The sequence below is a fragment of the Panthera onca genome, chromosome C1 (genome assembly GCF_046562875.1).
Source record: "Panthera onca isolate mPanOnc1 chromosome C1, mPanOnc1 haplotype 2, whole genome shotgun sequence".
Classification (NCBI taxonomy): Eukaryota; Metazoa; Chordata; class Mammalia; order Carnivora; family Felidae; genus Panthera; species Panthera onca.
This window is the reverse complement of record NC_138346.1, coordinates 129,763,695-129,786,411: the sequence shown is the minus strand read 5'-3', so window position 1 is coordinate 129,786,411 and position 22,717 is coordinate 129,763,695. Positions and strand designations below refer to the sequence as shown.

Genomic DNA, 22,717 nt, shown 5'->3' with positions numbered 1-22,717 from the left:
AGTACACATGAATATCACAAAAACAAAATTAAAAATTTCTGTTTATATTCCTAGTAAAGATGAACGTTCTACTGTTTACCCATACTCAGAAAAATTTAACTCAGACAATTTTATTGTCCTCACTAGTCATGACTCCACTCATCAATAAACCTAATCTTTCCTACTTTTTAATTAAGGAAAACACATTATCTGAAAATTGTGATTGAAGGAGCGACCTGAAGTGTGCTGGGTAGAAGGTACCTTGTACTACATGGAGTCTGAGCCTGCTTCAGGAACCATAGCTCCTCAGTAATATAGGCACTTTGCAGAGAGGTTGGGTAATTTATCGTTTCTTTTAACTCTCCATTGGGGAAAAAGAAAACTACTCATAAGTTCATGTTTAACTGTTGTTGATGCAAAGCAATTCATTAGCCACTTCTTAGCAGTAGGAACTACAGTGCTTAATTTTAAGAGAGAGAATGATATTTTAAGTGAAATTCCTTGGTACTTTCATTAACGTGAGTTGTTCAGAAGAGGTTTTTTTTTTTTTGTTTTGTTTTTTTTTGTTTTTTTAGAAAGGGAAACTGCCTTCAGCCGTGAATCTAATAATTCCAAATGGAGAATTATAAAATATGAGAGTTGGAACAAGCACTAGGCACCTGCTAATCTACCCCTAACATTTACAGATGGAGCAAAGGAGGCCAGAGAATTAATATGACTTCCTGAAAACTACAGAACTCAGAGGTAAAAGGTCGATAACCTGAACTTCTGATTTGCAAAGCAAACATCTGGATCCTTTACTTTCCCCCTTCCTTTTTCCTGATCCACATGCAGAACTCAAACTACCACCCTGAGATTAACTGTCCTATGTTCTAGTTACTGCCCAGGTAGTAACTTAACGGACAGTAGAAACAGCTATTTATGAGCAATTTTACTTTTTTTTTTTTAAGTAGGCTTCATGCCCAATGTGTCCAACTCATGACCCTGAGATCAAGACCCGAGTTTATATCAAGAGTCAGATGTTTAACTGACTCTTGAGCCACCAAGGTGCTTCCCAGAGGAATTTTAATACTAACCCTCACTATAATCACAAACTGATAGCCACAAAATTTAAAATTTAAAAGTTACCTTTCCTTGTAGTTAATGAAAACTTGATACAAGTTCTGGTCATTTTTATTTACAATGGAATCATGAATCTCTTGCATTAGGTTCCGATGAACTTTTACAAGTTCCTTAAGGAAAAAAATGTTAAAGGAAATTAGAAAACAGGACCAAAAATAAATCACCCCAAACCTAAAATCCCTACTGTTGCTAGACTTGTCATTCAAGGAAATGCTAATGCCCTCAAACTCTAAACCTGCTACTAGGGATGATAAAGAGAAAAGGAAGTGGAGGGGAAGAAGGGAGGAGAGAGAGGGGAAACGAAAAGGGAAGGAAAGAGAAGCGGACAGAAGAGGAGAGAGAGACAGACAAGCCATGTGCATGGGAAACAGCAATTTCAGATCTGACTTGAACTGTCACTGTCCTGTTGGGGAAAAAAAAAATTATCTCACTACTTATTAAAGGGTAATTTATTCCTTGTATAAAAATATGTACAGCTCATTTTCATTATAGTCACTTTAACTTTTTAAATAAAACTATCCAAGTGCTTAATGTTTTATTGACGGGATAAAGTAATGATTCATGTCCTTGGGACATAAAAATGTAGATCTGTACTTTGGTCAATTAGTGGTGTCCTGGTGCTAAGCTAACAATAATCACACTAAATTACCTGAAACTAGACTACTAATGGCATAAATAAAGAGCAGATAAATTGTACTAGGCAGTTTACTAGAGTATCTCAGAAGTCAGAATTTTACCTTTTTCCTGATAAGCAAGTAATTTTCCGTCAGGCAGGAAATACACGTCATAGCCAGAAAATGAGGAAATTCTAATCAAGGTGCCAATTCTCGCATTAGCTCTTCCCTGTACCTTGGTGTACACACCAACTTCACAGCATGCCCTTTCCTTAGTAGGATGGAAAGGAAACAGGAATATGCTGGCCCTGCCCTTTTGCTGAAGAGCATGGAAAAGCCATAAGATTAAGGACTGTCAAAGAAGTCCTAAGTTACAGTGACCGTATTAAGGTGGTTCAAGATGCTCATCTTCCTAGAACGTGCAGTTTGTTTTATGCTAAACGTTCATCTCATATTGTGACCTTGTTCTTCCTGCTATGCTACAAATCAATGAGAATGTCTTCATCTGCCCATAATCGGGGACAAGGACAACAACCAGCTACGTGACTGATACACATCAACACTGAATGCACAGAACCAAAATAGCAGGAAACTTGCAGGTAAGACAAGCAAGCTTATGCATAAAAGCTTATATATAGTATACATAAGCTATATATTAAATCCGAGCCAGTTTTAAAGGTTTAAGAACTTGAATGTTGCCTAGCATGACCTCGGTTGGCATAGCATTTGGTCTGTTTCAATGCTTCTGCACAACTATACTCTAAGGATCATAAGATCATTGTAAGGTGCTCTGAAACCCAAAATGCTTACATAAATGTGAAGAAAAACACTTACAAATAACCACTAAAATGGATTTTTAAGTCATAAGGAAGTAGTGTATTTCAGAAATGGGAATTAAGGTTAGTACAACTGAAATCAGAGTAGAGGCAAGAAAGTGGAGGAAACGGATGCCCTCAGGACAGTGTGTACAGGATGGGGTTGAGGGACTGGCAGAATAGAGCAAGGAGTGGGACTGAAGGGGGCTCACACAAGGCAAAGAGACAGTGGCACCAGGGATTATTTAACTAAGACTACCTCTTCTTGACAAGCAGTTAAGGATAATTTTATGATCTTATCCACATGTTTTCAGCTTACATTCTGACTGACTTTGGTTGAAGATATGGTAAATCCCTTATTTCTAGAAAATAAGGATATAAGAACTCAAGAGGCAAAAAAGAGTTAAAATTCTTTTATTTAAAAAAAATTTTTTAATTTATTTTTTTAAAGTTTATTTACTTTGAAAAAGAGAGAGCAAGCTGGGGAGGGGCAGAGAAACGGATCGAGAATATCTCAAACAGGCTTCATACCCAGCGTGGAATCCGATGCAGGGCTCGAACCCACAAACCATGACATCATGACCTGAGCCAAAATCCAGAGTTGGACAATCAACCAACTGAGCCACCCAGGTGCCCCAAGATAGTTAAAATTCTTAAAGAATACAGGAGAAGAGACAGGAGGATGGCGGCGCAGGAGGACGCTGGGCTTAACACGCGTCCTGCTGATCACTTAGATTCCACCTACACCTGCCTAAATAACCCAGAAAACCACCAGAAGACTAGCAGAACGGAGTCTCCAGAGCCAAGCGCAGACAAGAGGCCCACGAAGAGGGTAGGAAGGGCGGAGAGGCAGTGCGTGCTGCACGGACTGGCGGGAGGGAGCCAGGGCAGAGGGGCAGCCCGCCGGCCAAGCAGAGCCCCCAGTCTGGCTGGCAAAAGCAGAGGGGCCGGATGGTGTGTATTCCGACAGCAAGCGGGACTTGACATCTGGAAGGTTATAAGCCAACAGCTCTGCTCGGAGAACGGGAGGGCTGGAGGACAAAGGGAGGGAGAGCTGCTGAGCCCCGCGACGATAGAGCTGTTTGGCGGGGAACAAAGGCGCTCGCCAGTGCCATCTCCCTCGCCCATCCCCCAGCCAAAATCCCAAAGGGAACCAGTCCCTGCCAGGGAGCTTGCTTGCTCCGCGCAAACACCCAACTCTGTGCTTCTGCGGAGCCAAACCTCTGGCAGCGGATCTGACTCCCTCCCGCTGCCACAGGGCCCCTCCTGAAGTGGATCACCTAAGGAGAAGTGAGCTAAGCCTGCCCCTCCTGCCCCCGTGCACCTTGCCTATCCACCCCAGCTAATATGCCAGATCCCCAGCACCACAAGGCTGGCAGTGTGCAAGTGGCCCAGATGGGCCACGCCACCCCACAGTGAATCCCGCCCCTAGGAGAGGGGAAGAGAAGGCACACACCAGTCTGACTGTGGCCTCAGTGGTGGGCTGGGGGCAGACATCAGGTCTGACTGCGGCTCCGCCCACCAGTTCCAGTTATACACCACAGCACAGGGGAAGTGCCCTGCAGGTCCACACCACTCCAGGGACTATCCAAAATGACCAAACGGAAGAATTCCCCTCAGAAGAATCTCCAGGAAATAACAACAGCTAATGAACTGATCAAAAAGGATTTAAATAATATAACAGAAGTGAATTTAGAATAATAATCATAAAATTAATCGCTGGGCTTGAAAACAGTATAGAGGACAGCAGAGAATCTCTTGCTACAGAGATCAAGGGACTAAGGAACAGTCACGAGGAGCTGAAAAACGCTTTAAACGAAATGCAAAACAAAATGGAAACAACGACGGCTCGGATTGAAGAGGCAGAGGACAGAATACGTGAACTAGAAGATAAAGTTATGGAAAAACAGGAAGCTGAGAAAAAGAGATAAAAAAAATCCAGAAGTATGAGGGGAAAATTAGAGAACTAAGTGATACACTAAAAAGAAATAATATACGCATAATTGGTATCCCAGAGGAGGAAGAGAGAGGGAAAGGCGCTGAAGGGGTACTTGAAGAAATTATAGCTGAGAACTTCCCTGAACTGGGGAAGGAAAAAGGCATTGAAATCCAAGAGGCACAGAGAACTAACTCCCTTCAGACGTAACTTGAATCGATCTTCTGCACGACATATCATAGTGAAACTGGCAAAATACAAGGATAAAGAAAAAATTCTGAAAGCAGCAAAGGGTAAACGTGCCCTAACATATAAAGGGAGACCTATAAGACTTGTGACTGATCTCTCTTTTGAAACTTGGCAGGCCAGAAAGGACTGGCACGAGATCTTTAATGTGCTGAACAGAAAAAATATGCAGCTGAGAATCCTTTATCCAGCAAGTCTGTCATTTAGAATAGAAGGAGAGATAAAGGTCTTCCCAAACAAACAAAAACTGAAGGAATTTGTCACCACTAAACCAGCCCTACAAGAGATCCTAAGGGGGATCCTGTGAGACAAAGTACCAGAGACATCACTACAAGCATAAATCATACAGACATCACAATGACTCTAAACCCGTATCTTTCTATAATAACACTGAATGTAAATGGATTAAATGCACCAACCAAAAGACATAGGGTATCAGAATGGATAAAAAACAAGACCCATCTATTTGCTGTCTACAAGAGACTCATTTTAGATCTGAGGACACCTTTAGATTGAGAGTGAGGGGATGGAGAACTATTTATCATGCTACTGGAAGCCAAAAGAAAGCTGGAGTAGCCATACTTATATCAGACAAACTAGACTTTCAATTAAAGGCTGTAACAAGAGATGAAGAAGGGCATTATATAATAATTACAGGGTCTATCCATCAGGAAGAGCTAACAATTATAAATGTCTATGCACTGAATACTGGAGCCCCCAAATATATAAAACAATTACTCATAAACATAAGCAACCTTATTGATAAGAATGTGGTAATTGCAGGGGACTTTAACACCCCACTTACAGAAATGGATAGATCATCTAGACACATGGTCAATAAAGAAACAAGGGCCCTGAATGACACAATGGATCAGATGGACTTGACAGATCTATTTAGAACTCTGCATCCCAAAGCAACAGAATATACTTTCTTCTCGAGTGCACATGGAACATTCTCCAAGACAGATCATATACTGGGTCACAAAACAGCCCTTCATAAGTATACATGCATACTTTCAGACCACAATGCTATGAAGCTTGAAATCAACCACAGGAAAAAGTCTGGAAAACCTCCAAAAGCATGGAGGTTAAAGAACACCCTACTAACGAATGAGTGGGTCAACCAGGCAATTAGAGAAGAAATTAAAATATATATGGAAACAAACGAAAATGAAAATACAACAATCCAAACGCTTTGGGACGCAGCGAAGGCAGTCCTGAGAGGAAAATACATTGCAATCCAGGCCTATCTCAAGAAACAAGAAAAATCCCAAATACAAAATCTAACAGCACACCTAAAGGAAATAGAAGCAGAACAGCAAAGGCAGCCTAAACCCAGCACAAGAAGAGAAATAATAAAGATCAGAGCAGAAATAAACAATATAGAATCTGAAAAAATGGTAGAGCAGATCAACGAAACCAAGAGTTGGTTTTTTGAAAAAATTAACAAAATTGACAAACTTCTAGCCAGGCTTCTCAAAAAGAAAAGGGTGATGACCCAAATAGATAAAATCATGAATGAAAATGGAATTATTACAACCAATCCCTCAGAGATACAAACAATTATCAGGGAATACTATGAAAAATTATATGCCAACAAACTGGACAACCTAAAAGAAATGGACAAATTCCTAAACACCCACACTCTTCCAAAACTCAATCAGGAGGAAATAGAAAGCTTGAACAGACCCATAGCCAGCGAAGAAATTGAATCGGTTATCAAAAATCTCCCAACAAATAAGAGTCCAGGACCAGATGGCTTCCCAGGGGAGTTCTACCAGACGTTTAAAGCAGAGATAATACCTATCCTTCTCAAGCTATTCCAAGAAATAGAAAGGGAAGGAAAACTTCCAGACTCATTCTATGAAGCCAGTATTACTTTGATTCCTAAACCAGAGACCCAGTAAAAAAAGAGAACTACAGGCCAATATCCCTGATGAATATGGATGCAAAAATTCTCAATAAGATACTAGCAAATCGAATTCAACAGCATATAAAAAGAATTATTCACCATGATCAAGTGGGATTCATTCCTGGGATGCAGGGCTGGTTCAACATTCGCAAATCAACCAACGTGATACATCACATTAATAAAAGAAAAGATAAGAACCATATGATCCTGTCAATCGATGCAGAAAAGGCCTTTGACAAAATCCAGCACCCTTTCTTAATAAAAACCCTTGAGAAAGTCGGGATAGAAGGAACATACTTACACAGCATCAAAGCCATTTATGAAAAGCCCACAGCTACCATCATCCTCAATGGGGAAAAACTGAGAGCTTTTTCCCTGAGATCAGGAACACGACAGGGATGCCCACTCTCACCGCTGTTGTTTAACATAGTGCTGGAAGTTCTAGCATCAGCAATCAGACAACAAAAGGAAATCAAAGGCATCAAAATTGGCAAAGAGGAAGTCAAGCTTTCGCTTTTTGCAGATGACATGATATTATACATGGAAAATCCGATAGACTCCACCAAAAGTCTGCTAGAACTGATACATGAATTCAGCAAAGTTGCAGGATACAAAATCAATGTACAGAAATCAGTTGCATTCTTATACACTAACAATGAAGCAACAGAAAGACAAATAAAGAAACTGATCCCATTCACAATTGCACCAAGAAGCATAAAATACCTAGGAATAAATCTAACCAAAGATGTAAAAGATCTGTATGCTGAAAACTATAGAAAGCTTATGAAGGTAATTGAAGAAGATATAAAGAAATGGAAAGACATTCCCTGCTCATGGATTGGAAGAATAAATATTGTCAAAATGTCAATACTACCCAAAGCTATCTACACATTCAATGCAATCCCAATCAAAATTGCACCAGCATTCTTCTCGAAAGTATAACAAGCAATTCTAAAATTCATATGGAACCACAAAAGGCCCCGAATAGCCAAAGTAATTTTGAAGAAGAAGACCAAAGCAGGAGGCATCACAATCCCAGACTTTAGCCTCTACTACAAAGCTGTCATCATCAAGACAGCATGGTATTGGCACAAAAACAGACACATAGACCAATGGAATAGAATAGAAACCCCAGAACTAGACCCACAAACGTATGGCCAACTCATCTTTGACAAAGCAGGAAAGAACATCCAATGGAAAAAAGACAGTCTCTTTAACAAATGGTGCTGGGAGAACTGGACAGCAACATGCAGAAGGTTGAAACTAGACCACTTTCTCACACCATTCACAAAAATAAACTCAAAATGGATAAAGGTCCTGAATGTGAGACAGGAAACCACCAAAACCCTAGAGGAGAAAGCAGGAAAAGACCTCTCTGACCTCAGCCGTAGCAATCTCTTACTCGACACATCCCCAAAGGCAAGGGAATTAAAAGCAAAAATGAATTACTGGGACCTTATGAAGATAAAAAGCTTCTGCACAGCAAAGGAAACAACCAACAAAACTAAAAGGCAACCAACAGAATGGGAAAAGATATTTGCAAACGACATATCCGACAAAGGGCTAGTATCCAAAATCTATAAAGAGCTCACCAAACTCCACACCCGAAAAACAAATAACCCAGTGAAGAAATGGGCAGAAAACATGAATAGACACTTCTCTAAAGAAGACATCCAGATGGCCAACAGGCACAAGAAAAGATGCTCAACGTCGCTCCTCATCAGGAAAATACAAATCAAAACCACACTCAGAGATCACCTCACGCCAGTCAGAGTGGCCAAAATGAACAAATCAGGAGACTGTAGATGCTGGCGAGGATGTGGAGAAACGGGAACCCTCTTGCACTGTTGGTGGGAATGCAAATTGGTGCAGCCGCTCTGGAAAGCAGTGTGGAGGTTCCTCAGAAAATTAAAAATAGACCTACCCTATGACCCAGCAATAGCACTGCTAGGAATTTACCCAAGGGATACAGGAGTACTGATGCATAGGGGCACTTGTACCCCAATGTTTATAGCAGCACTCTCCACAATAGCCAAATTATGGAAAGAGCCTAAATGTCCATCAACTGATGAATGGATAAAGAAATTGTGGTTTATATACACAATGGAGTACTACATGGCAATGGGAAAGAACGAAATATGGCCCTTTGTAGCAACGTGGATGGAACTAGAGAGTGTGATGCTAAGTGAAATAAGCCATACAGAGAAAGACAGATACCATATGTTTTCACTCTTATGTGGATCCTGAGAAACTTAACAGAAACCCATGGAGGAGGGGAAGGAAAAAGAAAAAAAAAAAAAAAAAAAAAAAAGAGGTTAGAGTGGGAGAGAGCCAAAGCATAAGAGACTGTTAAAAACTGAGAACAAACTGAGGGTTGATGGGGGGTGGGAGGGAGGGGAGGGTGGGTGATGGGTATTGAGGAGGGTACCTTTTGGGATGAGCACTGGGTGTTGTATGGAAACCAATTTGACAATAAATTTCATATATTGAAAAAAAAAAAAGAACACAGGAGAATATTAAAGTAGGAATCTAGAACCCAATAAGATGATTGAGATTTTACAGTAATATACCACAATTTTAGCTAGTCTATTTTTACTTACAGGAATGTTGATGAATACTGAATCAAATTCTGCTGCTGTCAGAAATCTTTTTAGCGGTGCCATGAAATACTACAAGGATAGGAAAGAGAAATAATAATTAAGCACAATTTATCCTAATCTATATAATAGTTTTTCATTAACAAATGATCAATATTTATTGAAAGTCTATTGTTTATCCATATAATGAATACCAAGAAAAAAGCAGAAACTATTTTCTCTATCTTAAAGATTTTATACTTAAACAGACATATAAAGACATAAACGTAAGTTAATTCATTTAAAGTATAAAATAAAAGGTTTAGGCAATGAATACTCCTGAAAGTAATATTAAAAAAAAGAACACTGTTGGCTGAATTGGAAAAAAAAAAAAAAAAAAAAAGGCAATATTTTGGAGATACAGGACTGATACAAAATACTCTCAAATGCCTTGATCTTACCCTTCATTCCTTGAGAATGTTAGTTCCTGGCCTACCATATCTCTTTCCATTATGACTCCCATGTCTGTTCTTGACAATCTCAGTATCTGTGCAGATCATCCTTCCGATAGTCTGGCCTTTTAGATCCTTAACTGCCGGTCATCTTGTGCTCCATCCTAGCTCGGCTCTCTACTCTGGAGGTCATATTCCAAGACCTTCTCATTATCAACAACTACATAGGCTCTATAGCATTAATTTTAAGTAATCAACTCTCTGATCACGACCTCCTACCTTTATAGCTCATTCCTTTAAAGAATTCTTTAACCCCACCGGGTCTGCCAATCCACTGATCATTCTATCTCTCTCATGTCCTCACTTCCTCCCTACCAAGTTTACACTCCATAAACCATCATGAGAATCACTTCCCTTACCCTTTCTTCTTCCAGCATGCTTTTCTGGAAAAACAAAAACCCTTGTTAAATCTAGCTTGCCATATATGTTGTGCCTGTACCTAAGAAGTTAAATATGAACTAGATCAATAGTCTAATTTTCAATTGAGCCTGTGATAATGCATAATCCTACATTTCCCTAGTCCATTTATTCCCCCTCTCTCCTAAACAACTCTGCAAAACCTTCAACTCTTTTCCTAAACATCTAGAACTATCTCCTTATTCTCATTTTCTTAACCTCTAAATGTAGAACTTGCCAGAGGTGGCCTCAAATCTCTCCTTCATCAACATTCATTCCCTAGGTGAATTCATCCAGTACCACTGACCTTATAAGCCATTGTGTAATGATAATGGCCCCATCTATTTGTCAACCTCTCCCCTTAATGCCAGCCTCATGTATCTAACTCCCTCCTCAACACAGCCCCTTGGAAGCTAATAGATATTGCAAATGTAGAATGTCCCAACAGACTCGTGATTCCCAGACCTGTCCTCCTCAGCTCAGTAACCATCTTTACTACTCACACAACAACTATTCATGCTATAAGCCTAGCGTTCTTGATTGCTCCCTTTCCCATATACCCTTCACCTGATTTATCATCTAATCCGCTCAGCTCTACTTTCAAAATGTATTCAGAATATGACCATTCCCTACCAGCTCTACAAATACTGCCATGTTCTGTCAATCTGATTATTGCAATATCCTTCTAACTTTTCTCCCAAAAAGTCAGAATACGCTGTGAAGAAACTTACATTAGATCATGTCACTTCTACTCACACACTCCAGCTTTGAGCGAGGTGTTCTCTGTGCCCCCCAACACGATGCGGTAGCTCACCAGCTCTTTGCTCTCCCTGCCTCTCTTCACTCACGCTGCTTCAGACACCTGGACTACTGCTACTCCTTGAAACACAGAACACTGTCTCATCTGAGGGCCTTTCTCCCAGGAACCGTCATCTCTGGGATGTTGGCATGGCTTGCTCCCTCAATTTCCTCAGCTGTCTGCTAAAATGTGATCTTACTAAAGAGGCCTTCCATTACTGCTTTACATAAAGTACCACCAGCCCACCCACATCACTCTCTGTCCTCTTTCCCTGACTGGTTTTTCTTCAGAGAATTTATCACCGCCTGGCCCACTTACTTGCTTAAATTATAAACCCTCCTAGGAGACAGAAAGTGTCATGAGAACAAGAGTTTTGTTGTGTCTATTGCTATATACTCAGTGCCTAGCACAGTGCCATTCAGATACTAAGAAATCAGTAACTAGTTGTGGAGTAAGTAAGTCTGCTTGTTTTACTGAAAATTAGAAAGCATACAGAAGACACACTGAGTCTCATATATTAACTATAAAATGCACTATTTGGACATCAAAAATAATACCTGATAACTTACTTTTTCTATTGACTCCAACGTTTCTGTGTATTTTTCTTCTGTCTGCTTAATTTCTGCTAGGCAGCAACTTCGTATGTCATTTTCTGGACATTTCTGCAATTAGAGTTATCAAAAAAATGATTTAATCAAACACATGTATTAATTAATCTCTCTGGTAATACATAGAAAGAACTCAAAACTACTGATTTTCTTAAGCTTTCCATTTTAATAAAACACAACCAAAAGATCTATTTATGGCATTTAAGAAGTATCTGTTCTTAAAATTTTGAACAATGTAAATGAAAAAGGTTTACATAATTAAAAATAAACTTCTGAGGATACACCCTCTTTATACTGAAAAAAAATCTCTTTCATTATAAATGTTATTCATTCTGGAAACATCACCCATGGTGTCATATAGTATTCTTAACGTACAGCGTACTTTACAAGTGCTGTAGAAATACTTGCAAAATATCAAAAGGACATTTGATAAATAAAAATCTTAAAATACTTTTTGTGAAGAATTAACATTCTCGTGTTTGGCTCTTCCACTAGGTGTTAAGACTGGAGGTAGCAGAGCATAATATTAAGATGGAAGGTGTGGGCCTCAGGTAGAACTGGGCTCAAGTACCAGTTTTTCTGTAATTCGCTGGTTCTTGTGAATAAGTTACCTATTTTCTCCATGTCTCAGTCTTCTCCTCCACACAACAGTGAGAACTACAGATCCAACCCCAAGGAGCTGTAAATGAGCTATCCTGGTAGAGCACCTATACCACCCTGAGAAGTACACAAGAAGGGCCCCATGCATTTAAATTATCACTGCTGTGAACCCTGCCCCATAGAAACCACCCAGCACTGTCAGCTGAATGAAGACTGTCCTTGGGAGACACACTCAAGACTTTGCTGGTACCCCGAGCAGATGATAATTATATTAGGAGATACAGATGATACCCTGTCACCTAAAAATAGTCAAAATACTGCCACAGGCAGCCTGTCAGCTCACACAGTAGGTTAAAGCTCATTCACTACCAAATACAGGCCAGGTAACTTGTTTCCATCCCACAGAAGCTACTCTCCCTATCTGGGGCACTGGACAACCCACCAGCCTTTTATGAAAGCCAAGACTACAAAGAGAGCTGAGGAAATTCATCACAGCACTAAAAAATCCCATACTACCACCTAGCTGATGAGGAAAGGGTTTTGTATAAAAAAAAGATTAATAATGGGGTGCCTCGGTGGCTCAGTCAGTTAAGCGTCCGACTTCGGCTCAGGTCATGATCTCGTGGTTCGTGGGTTTGAGCCCCACATCAGGCTCTGTGCTGACAGCTCAGAGCCTGGAACCTGCTTTGGACTCTGTGTCTCCCTCTCTCTCTGCTCCTCCCCTGTTCATGCTCTGTCTCTCTCTCTCTCAAAAATAAATAAACATTAAAAAAAATTTTTTAAAGATTAATAAAAGCCTACACGACTGACCATTTTTTTTGTTTCAAATTATAGGTGAGAAAATAATTCAGAGTAATTCTTTCTGAATGTTTTAGATATTTTTGTGGCAGATTAACCTCTGTGCGTGCATACTGACTATGACAATATCTGAAACTAAATTTATAAAACAGTAAAAATACTAGGTAACCTATAATGAAACAAAAGTAAAAAATACCTCTTATCCACCCCTGAACAAATATGAAGAAATATTCTTTAACATATATTTTATGCTACATCAAATTTAAAGAAGATTAAACTGCTTTGTAAGAGAAGATTTCCTTTGATGATAAGAAGAATCCTTTCACAATTCCCTGAAATTATGTTCTACTGCCACTCTGGCACTATTTAGCTGGGTGGCATTTCTCTCTCAGACTTTCCTTCCTGACAAGTAGAATTCAAGGACTAGACCAGAGATTCCCTCTGGTTGTTGTGAACTATAAAATGCTGGGTGTATGTGTCTCCAAATGCAATAAATCATGATTATGTAGTTAAAAGCTAGCAAAGGTAAAAAGAAAACAAAAGCCTATTCTAGCAGAAGTTACACAAATAATTATATTAATTAGTCTTGCAAGGAACCACTTTCCTAATAAGATACTCAAAGTAACTTTAACAATAAGGCAAGTGAGATCCTACGGCTTGATGTGCTTCCTCTGCCTTCATTAAGTCCTCGTAGACTTCTCCACCTTCGTCTTCCCCATAAACACAGTCGTAGAGACCTTCTTCATCTTCCACATGGGTTTCACTACAACAAAGGGTAGGATACTCAGGTCATTTTCTCTTATGCAGTAAATGCAACAGCTACATAGAGCCTAGTAGAAAACCCAAAGAGGAAATAAAACATAATTCATGGGAAGAGTCAAAAGGCTTTACATTACGGCTCTTTCCCTCCTAATGAGAACAATGCCAAACAACAGAATCCACCCAGGATGGCAGTGACAGCTAACATTCACTGGGTATTTACCATGTACAAGCACATAAATGATCACTCTGCACACACAACTTCATGTAGCTGGCCCAAGCCCAGTATTCACTACCTGTGCTATCAGGCATTACTATTTGATCCCTTATAGAGATAAGGAAGCTGAGAGAACTGAGGGTTATTTAACTTGCCTGTGGAAACACAGCTTGTCCATGGCAGATCCAGATTTAAAACTTAGTCTTACATTCTAAATGTTTTCATTATCATATGGCCCACATTTTTCCTATTTCAAGGCCTGAGGTTGATCATATATATTAAGGGGTACAACATGGGGAACAGAGGGGTGCTGGGGACAATCTCATAGTTTATAAATAGTCTTTTAAAAGCATCAGTTTCAGAACGCCTAGGTGGTTCAGTCGGTTAAGCAACTAACTCTTGATTTCGGCTCAGGTCACGATCTCACAGTTCTTGAGATCAAGCCCCGCGTTGGGCTCTGCACTGTCAGCGCAGAGCCTGCTTGGGATTCTCTCTCTCTACCCCTCTCCCACTTGTTCTCTTCCCCCTTCCAAAATAAGTAAACTTAAAAAAAAATAAGAAGAAAAGCATCAGTTTCTGCAGGGTTATTATTGCCAGTATCTAATGCAGTGGTTTTCCAACCACGCTCCATCCAGTCTACTCAGAGAGTATGTACAGGTCCCTGAGTCATCCAGATCCTACTATTATCTGTTTTATTTGCCTGTTTTCTATGTAAAAAAAAATGGTTCCAAGGCCACAAGGCATTTGAAATCAGCTGATCTCCTGATAGATGAAAAACATCCCAATTTTTAAAGCTTCCATGGCACTTACACAGTAACTGACTGATGTATCTTTCCTAAATCCTTCATATGATATTGTAAACCCATTCACTCAAAGTAGAAATAGCTGGTTGCACCTATCACATGTTTTATTACTACTCCTTAAGTTTTTCCTTTCAGTTCAAGACTTCTATATATAGCTTCTATTCACTAATAATCCCAAAGAATTGAGATTAATACATTTAGACATGTTAGAAAGAAGCATTAACCTTTCTCTGAAAAAAAAAAAAAATCAACTCCTTCAATACTGCCAGCCCTTAGCACCTATCTTGGGCCTGTGCAGATAGAACAGTATAAAATTTATATGTACAAAAATAAGAACACTGTAACTGTAAATGTCACTCTACGACTTGGGAGCATTTTTCAAAATAGGTTCAATCACAAGGTTGTCTATGTTGTCATGAAGGATTATTTGGAAGCATTTGATAGGAATGAACTGTTTCAAACATTCAGAAGAAAGAAAGGCGCCTTAAGGGAGACTTACCTGGTAGTAACAAATATGTCAGAGAAGTCTGCTCTCAGAAAAATTTGTTCTAGAGTTAGCAGTCTACCCAACCATTCACTCCACAGACATTTTCTAAGAACCTACTGAGGTCCAGACTCTTCAGTGCTAAGAATGCATAGATCAAGAAGATCTGAGGACTCTCCCATAGTCTAGTGTAGGTAACAGCATGTGAACACATAATTCTAGAAGTACAACAGAGCAGATGAATGCAGAATGTAGGAGTAAGGGAAAGACTAACTCTGACTAAAGAAGTCCGGGAAGGCTTCACAACAGATATTACATCTGAACTGGATCTTGAATGTATTTATTTATTTAATAGGTATTTGCTAAATAAATACTACCATGTTCCAGGAGATATGGTTGTACACTAGGCTGACACAGTTTCTGCCCTCAGAGGTGACACATACTCAGTGAGGAGAAGGACATTCCAGAAAAGGACACCAACACGTGCAAAGGCAAAAGCTATGAAGAGCCTGGCAACATCATGAGTGGCATCTCATTCAGGTAAGTGAATGTGACCCCCAGAGGGACGAGCTAAAACCAACCTGAGAAAGGCAATACACCCTGTAACCTCAACCTTACCTGGGCATTTGGGATACAAGAGGAGGTACAAGAGGAGGCTCTATACAGCAGTAGAGTGGAGGGAGCAAGAAGACACTAAGCCCCAAAATGAAACCCTGTGGGTAAGAGATAGCGAGAGCCATAACTAGAGTGAGTAAAGGCAAATGCGGAGAGAGAGAAAGAGACTGCATCAGGTGCAGTCAACCAGACTTGGCGACCAGTCAGAATTAGAGAGAGGGGGGAAAGGAGTGGAGGATGCCACTTAGCTTCCTACACTGTAAAACTGGGCAGATGGCAAGTCACAGATAACAGGGGAGAGTTCAACCGGTCTGAACACTTTCTATAATGCAAAGGATAGGAAGGTTTGAGGAATCTATGAGGGAGCTAGGAAATGAAGCAAGAGGCTCTGCATCAAAGAGGACCTGTTCAACAAGAAGATAGGCTGTGAAATATATTTCTCTGTTACTCCTAATCCCAGCTCTGCTGCCTTTGACCACCTCCCGCGCCCCCCCCCCCCCAAAAAATACCTCATCTTGCTTAAGTGTTGCTTTTGACTATTTCCAGTGAGGGTAGAGGCACATACTATATGAATACACACGGATTTTTCTTTAAGAATTGTAGGAGATAGGACACCTAAAGCACAAGCAACAAGATCTAAAAATAAACAAGTGGGACTGCATCAAACTAGAAAGCTTCTGCACAGCAAAAGAAACCATCAACAAAGTGAAAAGACAACCTATGGAGTAGGACAAAAATATTTACAAACCATCTATCTGATAAGCAACCCATACAACTCAAGAACAACAAAATAACCCAATTAAAAAATAGGCAAAGGATAGGACTAGACATTTCTCCAAAGAAGATATATGAAGGGCCAACAGGTACATGAAAAGATGCTCAACATCACTAGACATTAAGAAAATGCAACTTAAAACCACAACGTGATACCACCTCATGCCTGTTAGAATGGCCATCACCAAAAGACAAGAGATAAATGTTGGCATGGATATGCATAAAAGAAACCCTCATGCCCTGTTGGGGGGACTGTAAATTGGTGCAGTCACTGCGGAAAACAGTATGGAAGTTCTTCAAAAAATGAAAAATAGAAATACAATATGATCCAGCAATTCCACTTCTGGGATATATCCAAAGGAAACAAAAACACTAGCTCATAATGGTATCTGCACCTTCATGTGCAGCATTATTTAGAATAACTAAGATATGGGAACAATCTAAGTGTCCACTGATTGATGAATGGATTAGGAAGTTGTGGGGTGTGTGTGTGTGTGTGTGTGTGTGTGTACATATATATACACACACATATATATGTCTATGTATATACATAAATTTGTATATATACGTATATGTATATATATCATCCACATATATATATATACATATACACACATATATAAGTATATATATAAATCTGTATATATATGTATACACACACATATATACATACACACACTGTAATATTCAGCATAAAAAATGAGGAAATTCTACCATTTAAAGTAACATGGATGGACCATGAGGGAATTATGCTGAATGAAATAAGTAAGACAGAGAAAGCCAAACACTGTGTGATCTCACTCCTGTGTGGAATCCAAAACAAAAACAAAAACAAACCAAAAAAAAAAAAAAAAACCTGTCATAGAAAAAGAGAGGAGATCAGACTTGGTGGGGATCAGAAGTGGAAGCGGGGGGTGAGGGATAATTGGAGGAAAGTGATTAAAAGGTATAAAGTTCCAGCAATAAGGTAAATAAGTACTAGGGATGGAATGTTCAACATGATGACTACAGCTAACACTGCTGCATGGTATACAGAAAAGTTGTTAGGAGAGTAAACCTTAAGAGTCCTCATCACAAGGACAATTTTTTTTTACCTTTTTTCTTTCAATTGTGTCTATGTAAGTTGATAGGTGTTAGCTGACCCTACTGTGGCAATCATTTCATGATATATGTAAATAAAACTATATACTGTACTCCTTAAACTTACACAAGGATGTAGTTCAATTATTTCTCAATAAAACTGGAGAACAATTTTTAAAGAATCGTAGGAGTGACACACATGCATGTGTGTGCATGCAAATGCACCCACACACACTCTCAAGATTGGGCTAGAATGGTTTGGGGTTTTTTCACATTCAATCCCATACTAAGGGAGCTTTTCCTGCTAACAGTTTGGTCAATAATTCCTGACCTGTATAAAATGAAGCTGGGGGGAGTGGGAAAGGACACCTGTGATTCTTCCAGTGGTCAACAATTCAACAATAATCTATGTTACTTCTCCCATGTCCAGGCCATTTATATATGGGCGAGAGTGACACCCTGATCATCAAGGTAGAAAAAGCAAAGACACTGTGCTTCCTAGCCACCTCACACCTCCATTCCAGCCTGTGTCTGTTTCTCTCCATGTGAGAAGAGAACGATTCCCACTGCAGTGGAGAGCAGGATTCCCACTGCAGTGTTTGTTCCAGGGGCTTCCCTTGGGGTGACTCACCCCCAAAAGTCAGAGTTAAGGATATGAGCCATAGAGATCTTAACAAAGCTAAGACTGAAAATCAAGGTGTCATAGCAAACTCAAAAGCAAGCACCTGCAGGAATAACCATATTTAGACCTTCTACCACCAGATGGAAAGTTGAAGCAGGCTGCATCTCACAGAACATGAGCTGCTATCTCAGAGCAGCTGGATCAGGAGCCCAGGTTTCTCCAAACTTAGCTAGGGATGCACCCTCACAGGGTTTATCCTAACATCCACACAAAAAGATGGGGAAAAGCTAGGAAAATTAGTAGCTGTAAGCAACAATTGGCAGGGCTCAAAAAAGAACATCATAATAGCTCTAGAAATAATATAATCTTCCTAACATTTCAGAGGATTTGGTTATAATACCAGTAACCTTACAGTCACTTTATGAAGACTGTAGCCAATTCAATGAGATGATCAGCATCAATCTTGCTCAAGATCCGTGAGTTCTTAGAGGTGTTAACAAGAGATAAGAAACTATCCTTAATTCACATTTAAAATATAAGACTTCAAGGCCCATGCAAGTGAAACCTATTCTGGGAAGAGCAGCTCAGCAGCTATCCCAGAGTCTCCTGTCAGCACTGTCCTCTGCTCTTCTATAGGAAGTTCCCAGATGGGCAATTCAAGGTGCTTCCTGGGGTCACTGCCATGAGGAAGAGCCTAAGCTCTGGAGTAAGAACTGTTTGGGTTCAAATCCAAAGACTAAAATTTACTAGCTATGACCGTCAACAAGTTTCTTAGCTTTCCACAATTCGTTTTCTCCTTCATAAATTGGGATACTAGGAACCTCATCGTGTGTGTATACCACAAAATAATGCATGTAACATGGTTATGGGCTCTCAATAAGCTCTTTTTTATACAACTAAACAGATCGGGCCTGAAGCATAATGCTGAAACAGTAGACGCTTAATGCAATTCTGCTTAGTCATTCAGAACACAAATATTTATCGAGGACCTACTATTCACCAGATGCTGTGTAAAGTTCTAGGACGACAGCCAAGAACAAGGTTAAGTCCCTGATCTCACCAAGTTGACCTTCGAACGAGGACGTGGACAACAAATGAAGCAAACAAAGATGGTCTCAGGCAGTAGTGATTGCCTTAAAACCACACAGCTAAGTAAAGGGCCCACAGCAATTTCAGATGCAGTCGTCAGGAAGGCCTCTCTCTGGAGAGACATCCGAGCAAAAATGGGAAAGGTGACGGGTCAGCAATAAGGGCAGAAGGAGCAAGTGCAAAGGTCCTACAGCAAGAACAAGGTTGGAGTGCTAGTGTATTAGGATGGATGAATGGATGAATTTCCACAGAACCTGAATCCCTCCTGGAGCATAATATATTTCTTATTATAATTCTTTGCAAACAAGCCTGGTCTTTGTCATTAATTCCTTGAGGGGTGGGGATCATGTCTTATATTTATTTGTAATCTGCACAAGTCACTCAATCAGCAGAAGATAATCAGGTGCAAAGGCCTTTGCCTTTCCTGACTATTAAATAATAAAACCCAAAAGGATTCTCTGTGCAGAACAAACACCATCTAATGAAACTCCCTGAATAACTCCAGCCCACACTAATCTCGCCCTTCCTTGAACAGACAAAGCACGCACTATCTGCCCTACAATTCTAGTAGATCCTGTTTCTTTGTCCTTGTTCCTTAATTGTCCACCCCAGTTTTACCCACCACCTCTAGTACGCCTTTGAGAAACTTCCAAATTCGACTTCATTGCAGTCTGTTTTCTTTACTTGTCTTAAGGACTGGCACGGTGTCGGGCATGCCATAGGAACTACAAAGTACGTTCTCTCGTGAAGCTTTCCATCACTAGTTTGAGGTGAATTCTTACACGTCTTAATCATTAAGCCACTTTTCCACTTCTGAAAGCTATTTTAACATCCATCGTTAAAATCCACCAAGAATGCAAAAACTGGCAGTGCTTTAATTTTGCTGAAGATGCCCAACATACTCTATTAAATCAGGAAGGCCTTTGTAAATGTCTTCATCATTAACACTTTCTTCTGTTGGGAAGGGCCTAGGAGAGAGGGAGAAGGGAGAAAAGGGTGAAATTATCAACAGCTAGGCTAGGCATTTACTTCTCACTAAATGCATGAGCTCAGCTGCCACCAAAGTGGTCAGGTCAGTCACCATGTGTAACACAACATCCTGGGGGTCTCCCAAAGTGCCTGTCCCGTGGCTGCCCAGGGAATCCCCCAGGGAGGCTGTGACACCTGTTACCCCAAATTATCTGGAGCAATTACCGTGGTCATCGCAGTCACGTGAGCAGCTGTGGCCATGCTAAGGTGCCCATCTGATGTGCCACACACCACTTACCTGCAGGCTCACCACAATGTGGCCACTGCAGCTCCCCAGTTCAGAGAACAGGCAGCCGCCCAAGTGCCCCTGTGTTCAGCACCATCTTTTTTCACCTATGGAATCTGATCTGACTGACAGATAGTTTGGTAACAGTCATCTTCACGTGACTCAGCTCACCAAATATAGAGAAAAATTATTAGAAGACCAACATATCATGCCCTCAATATATGATTGATTCTCGCAGACTTCTCTACTTGGACAAGATATTTATGTTGTGTATTTTATTTTCATTTATTGGACAAAGGAGGAAACCCAGACCTTAGGAAGAGTAGGATGTTTTCTTTGTCCCCTATTAAAAGAAAAGCACTTTCATTTATCCCCTAATTCCTAGTCATTGACTTTCTTTTTTTTGCCTACTGTACTATGAACTTTTTTCATAACACCCACATAATGCCCGAGTGCATGTCTAACACAGGCATAATTATACTATCATGCCAAAAGTTTTACTTTCTTTACATGCAGCCAACATGTCATATTTCACAAAAATAAGAGGATCCAACAAAATAATAAATGAGCACTAAGTGATAACTACATTTAATATACTGAAAAGCAGATTTTCACACTGCCTTATGGATTAATTGAATACTTAAGACATTTAAAGAAGCTACATTTTTCAAGTAAATTAAAATGTGAGAAATGCTAAAGTTTCAAAATACTTTTTTTTTAAATAAATTCCGGCACATTTGATTATGCTCTTATATGAAGTTCACTGCAGAAAATTTGAAAATATAGATAAGAATAATTAAGAAGGAAAGAAAAACCTTCTAATATATATGCTTTCAGAATCAAATATGCATAAATACATCAAAATAGAATCAGGCTATTTATTTCAAAATCTGTTTACATATAATGACATAAAATAAATATTAAGATGGAAAGATGAATCATGTAGAGCAAACTGCAAGGTGTTGAACATGTACCCAACCTAGAGATTACTTCTGTAGGAAGCTGCCAAAGTCACAGCCCATTTCCAAAAAAGGGTACGCAGGGTATCCTCCCTGAGGTCATTAGGCTTTGTATCCAGGGAAGGGGCTGCCTAGTTACTGCTGATCAGTCCTGTAAAATGTGCTTATATCCTCTTCTTAAAACCTGAATGTGAGTTGGACACAGAATAATAGAAGCAACAGAGGGAGAGAGACAGCATCACAGAGCCCCATAAAGGCTGGAGACTAAGGAATGGACCTCTGAGAAAACAAGGTAAAAAACGAGATCCATTCCATTTCTATGGGGCCTAGCTGTGTAGCTATTGAAACTATCATTAATGTTACTAAAAATACGATTTTATGACTGATATAACTTGAGAATGTAGTAAACAGAAAAAGTCCAACATGATATACACATCTACATTTATTTCCATGCTTACTGACTGCATAATACTCCATTGCACAGAGATGGCACAATTAATTTAACCTATTTCCAACTTTTTCACTTAGTACCAATCCTCAACACATATCCTTGTACACATATTATTTTATATTTGTCTGATTTACTTTTTGAATTCCTAAAAGTTGTGAGTTATGGTTATGGACTATAGGAAATAAATGTACTACAACATCTTTTAAGTATGTATTTACTTGAGCATTTGTGTTTGTTTTGATGAATCGTATGTAATGAAATGAAATGTTGGAGGAAATTAAGAAAACAAAGAACCCTACCGGTAACAGTCAGTAGTGAACTGACGATGATGTTTAGCCAATGTATCTTATTCAACTCTATAAATAAGTTCTTACTTGCTCAATTGATTTCAAATGTGTAGTAGGCACTGAAATACCATGCACTGTATGTGCATGAATGAGATATGGTCTCTGTATGCAAAGTCTTTTACAAATAGTAACCATTCAGTAAATAATCATTACATTCATTGAGCAAATGAACACTTGAATCAAGCTTACCTGATTCCTGTGGCCAACGCTATAGGTGTGCGAGAAAGTCGTGACAGTGTTTCTATAACCTGAGAAAAAAAGGAAAGCGTTAATTAGACATGTACTTCGGGAAAGATAAGAATTTTTTTCAAAGATAATCTTACAATCTAAGATTAACAATGGCAGCAGA

General features: G+C 39.6%; 1 protein-coding gene across 2 annotated transcripts in view; it reads right to left on the bottom strand.

Annotated features, from left to right (window-relative positions):
- The window catches only part of VAV3 (vav guanine nucleotide exchange factor 3), a 362,968-nt gene that overhangs the window by 180,457 nt on the left and 159,794 nt on the right, over positions 1-22,717 (bottom strand). For both annotated transcript variants that reach the window (XM_060625198.3, XM_060625200.3), the window contains 6 exons: positions 22,558-22,616; positions 20,259-20,324; positions 13,568-13,676; positions 11,477-11,569; positions 9,225-9,293; positions 1,108-1,211 (listed from right to left, as the gene is read on the bottom strand). In XM_060625198.3, the coding sequence (XP_060481181.1) occupies positions 1,108-1,211; positions 9,225-9,293; positions 11,477-11,569; positions 13,568-13,676; positions 20,259-20,324; positions 22,558-22,616 (500 nt within the window). The remainder of the gene's footprint in view (positions 1-1,107; positions 1,212-9,224; positions 9,294-11,476; positions 11,570-13,567; positions 13,677-20,258; positions 20,325-22,557; positions 22,617-22,717) is intronic.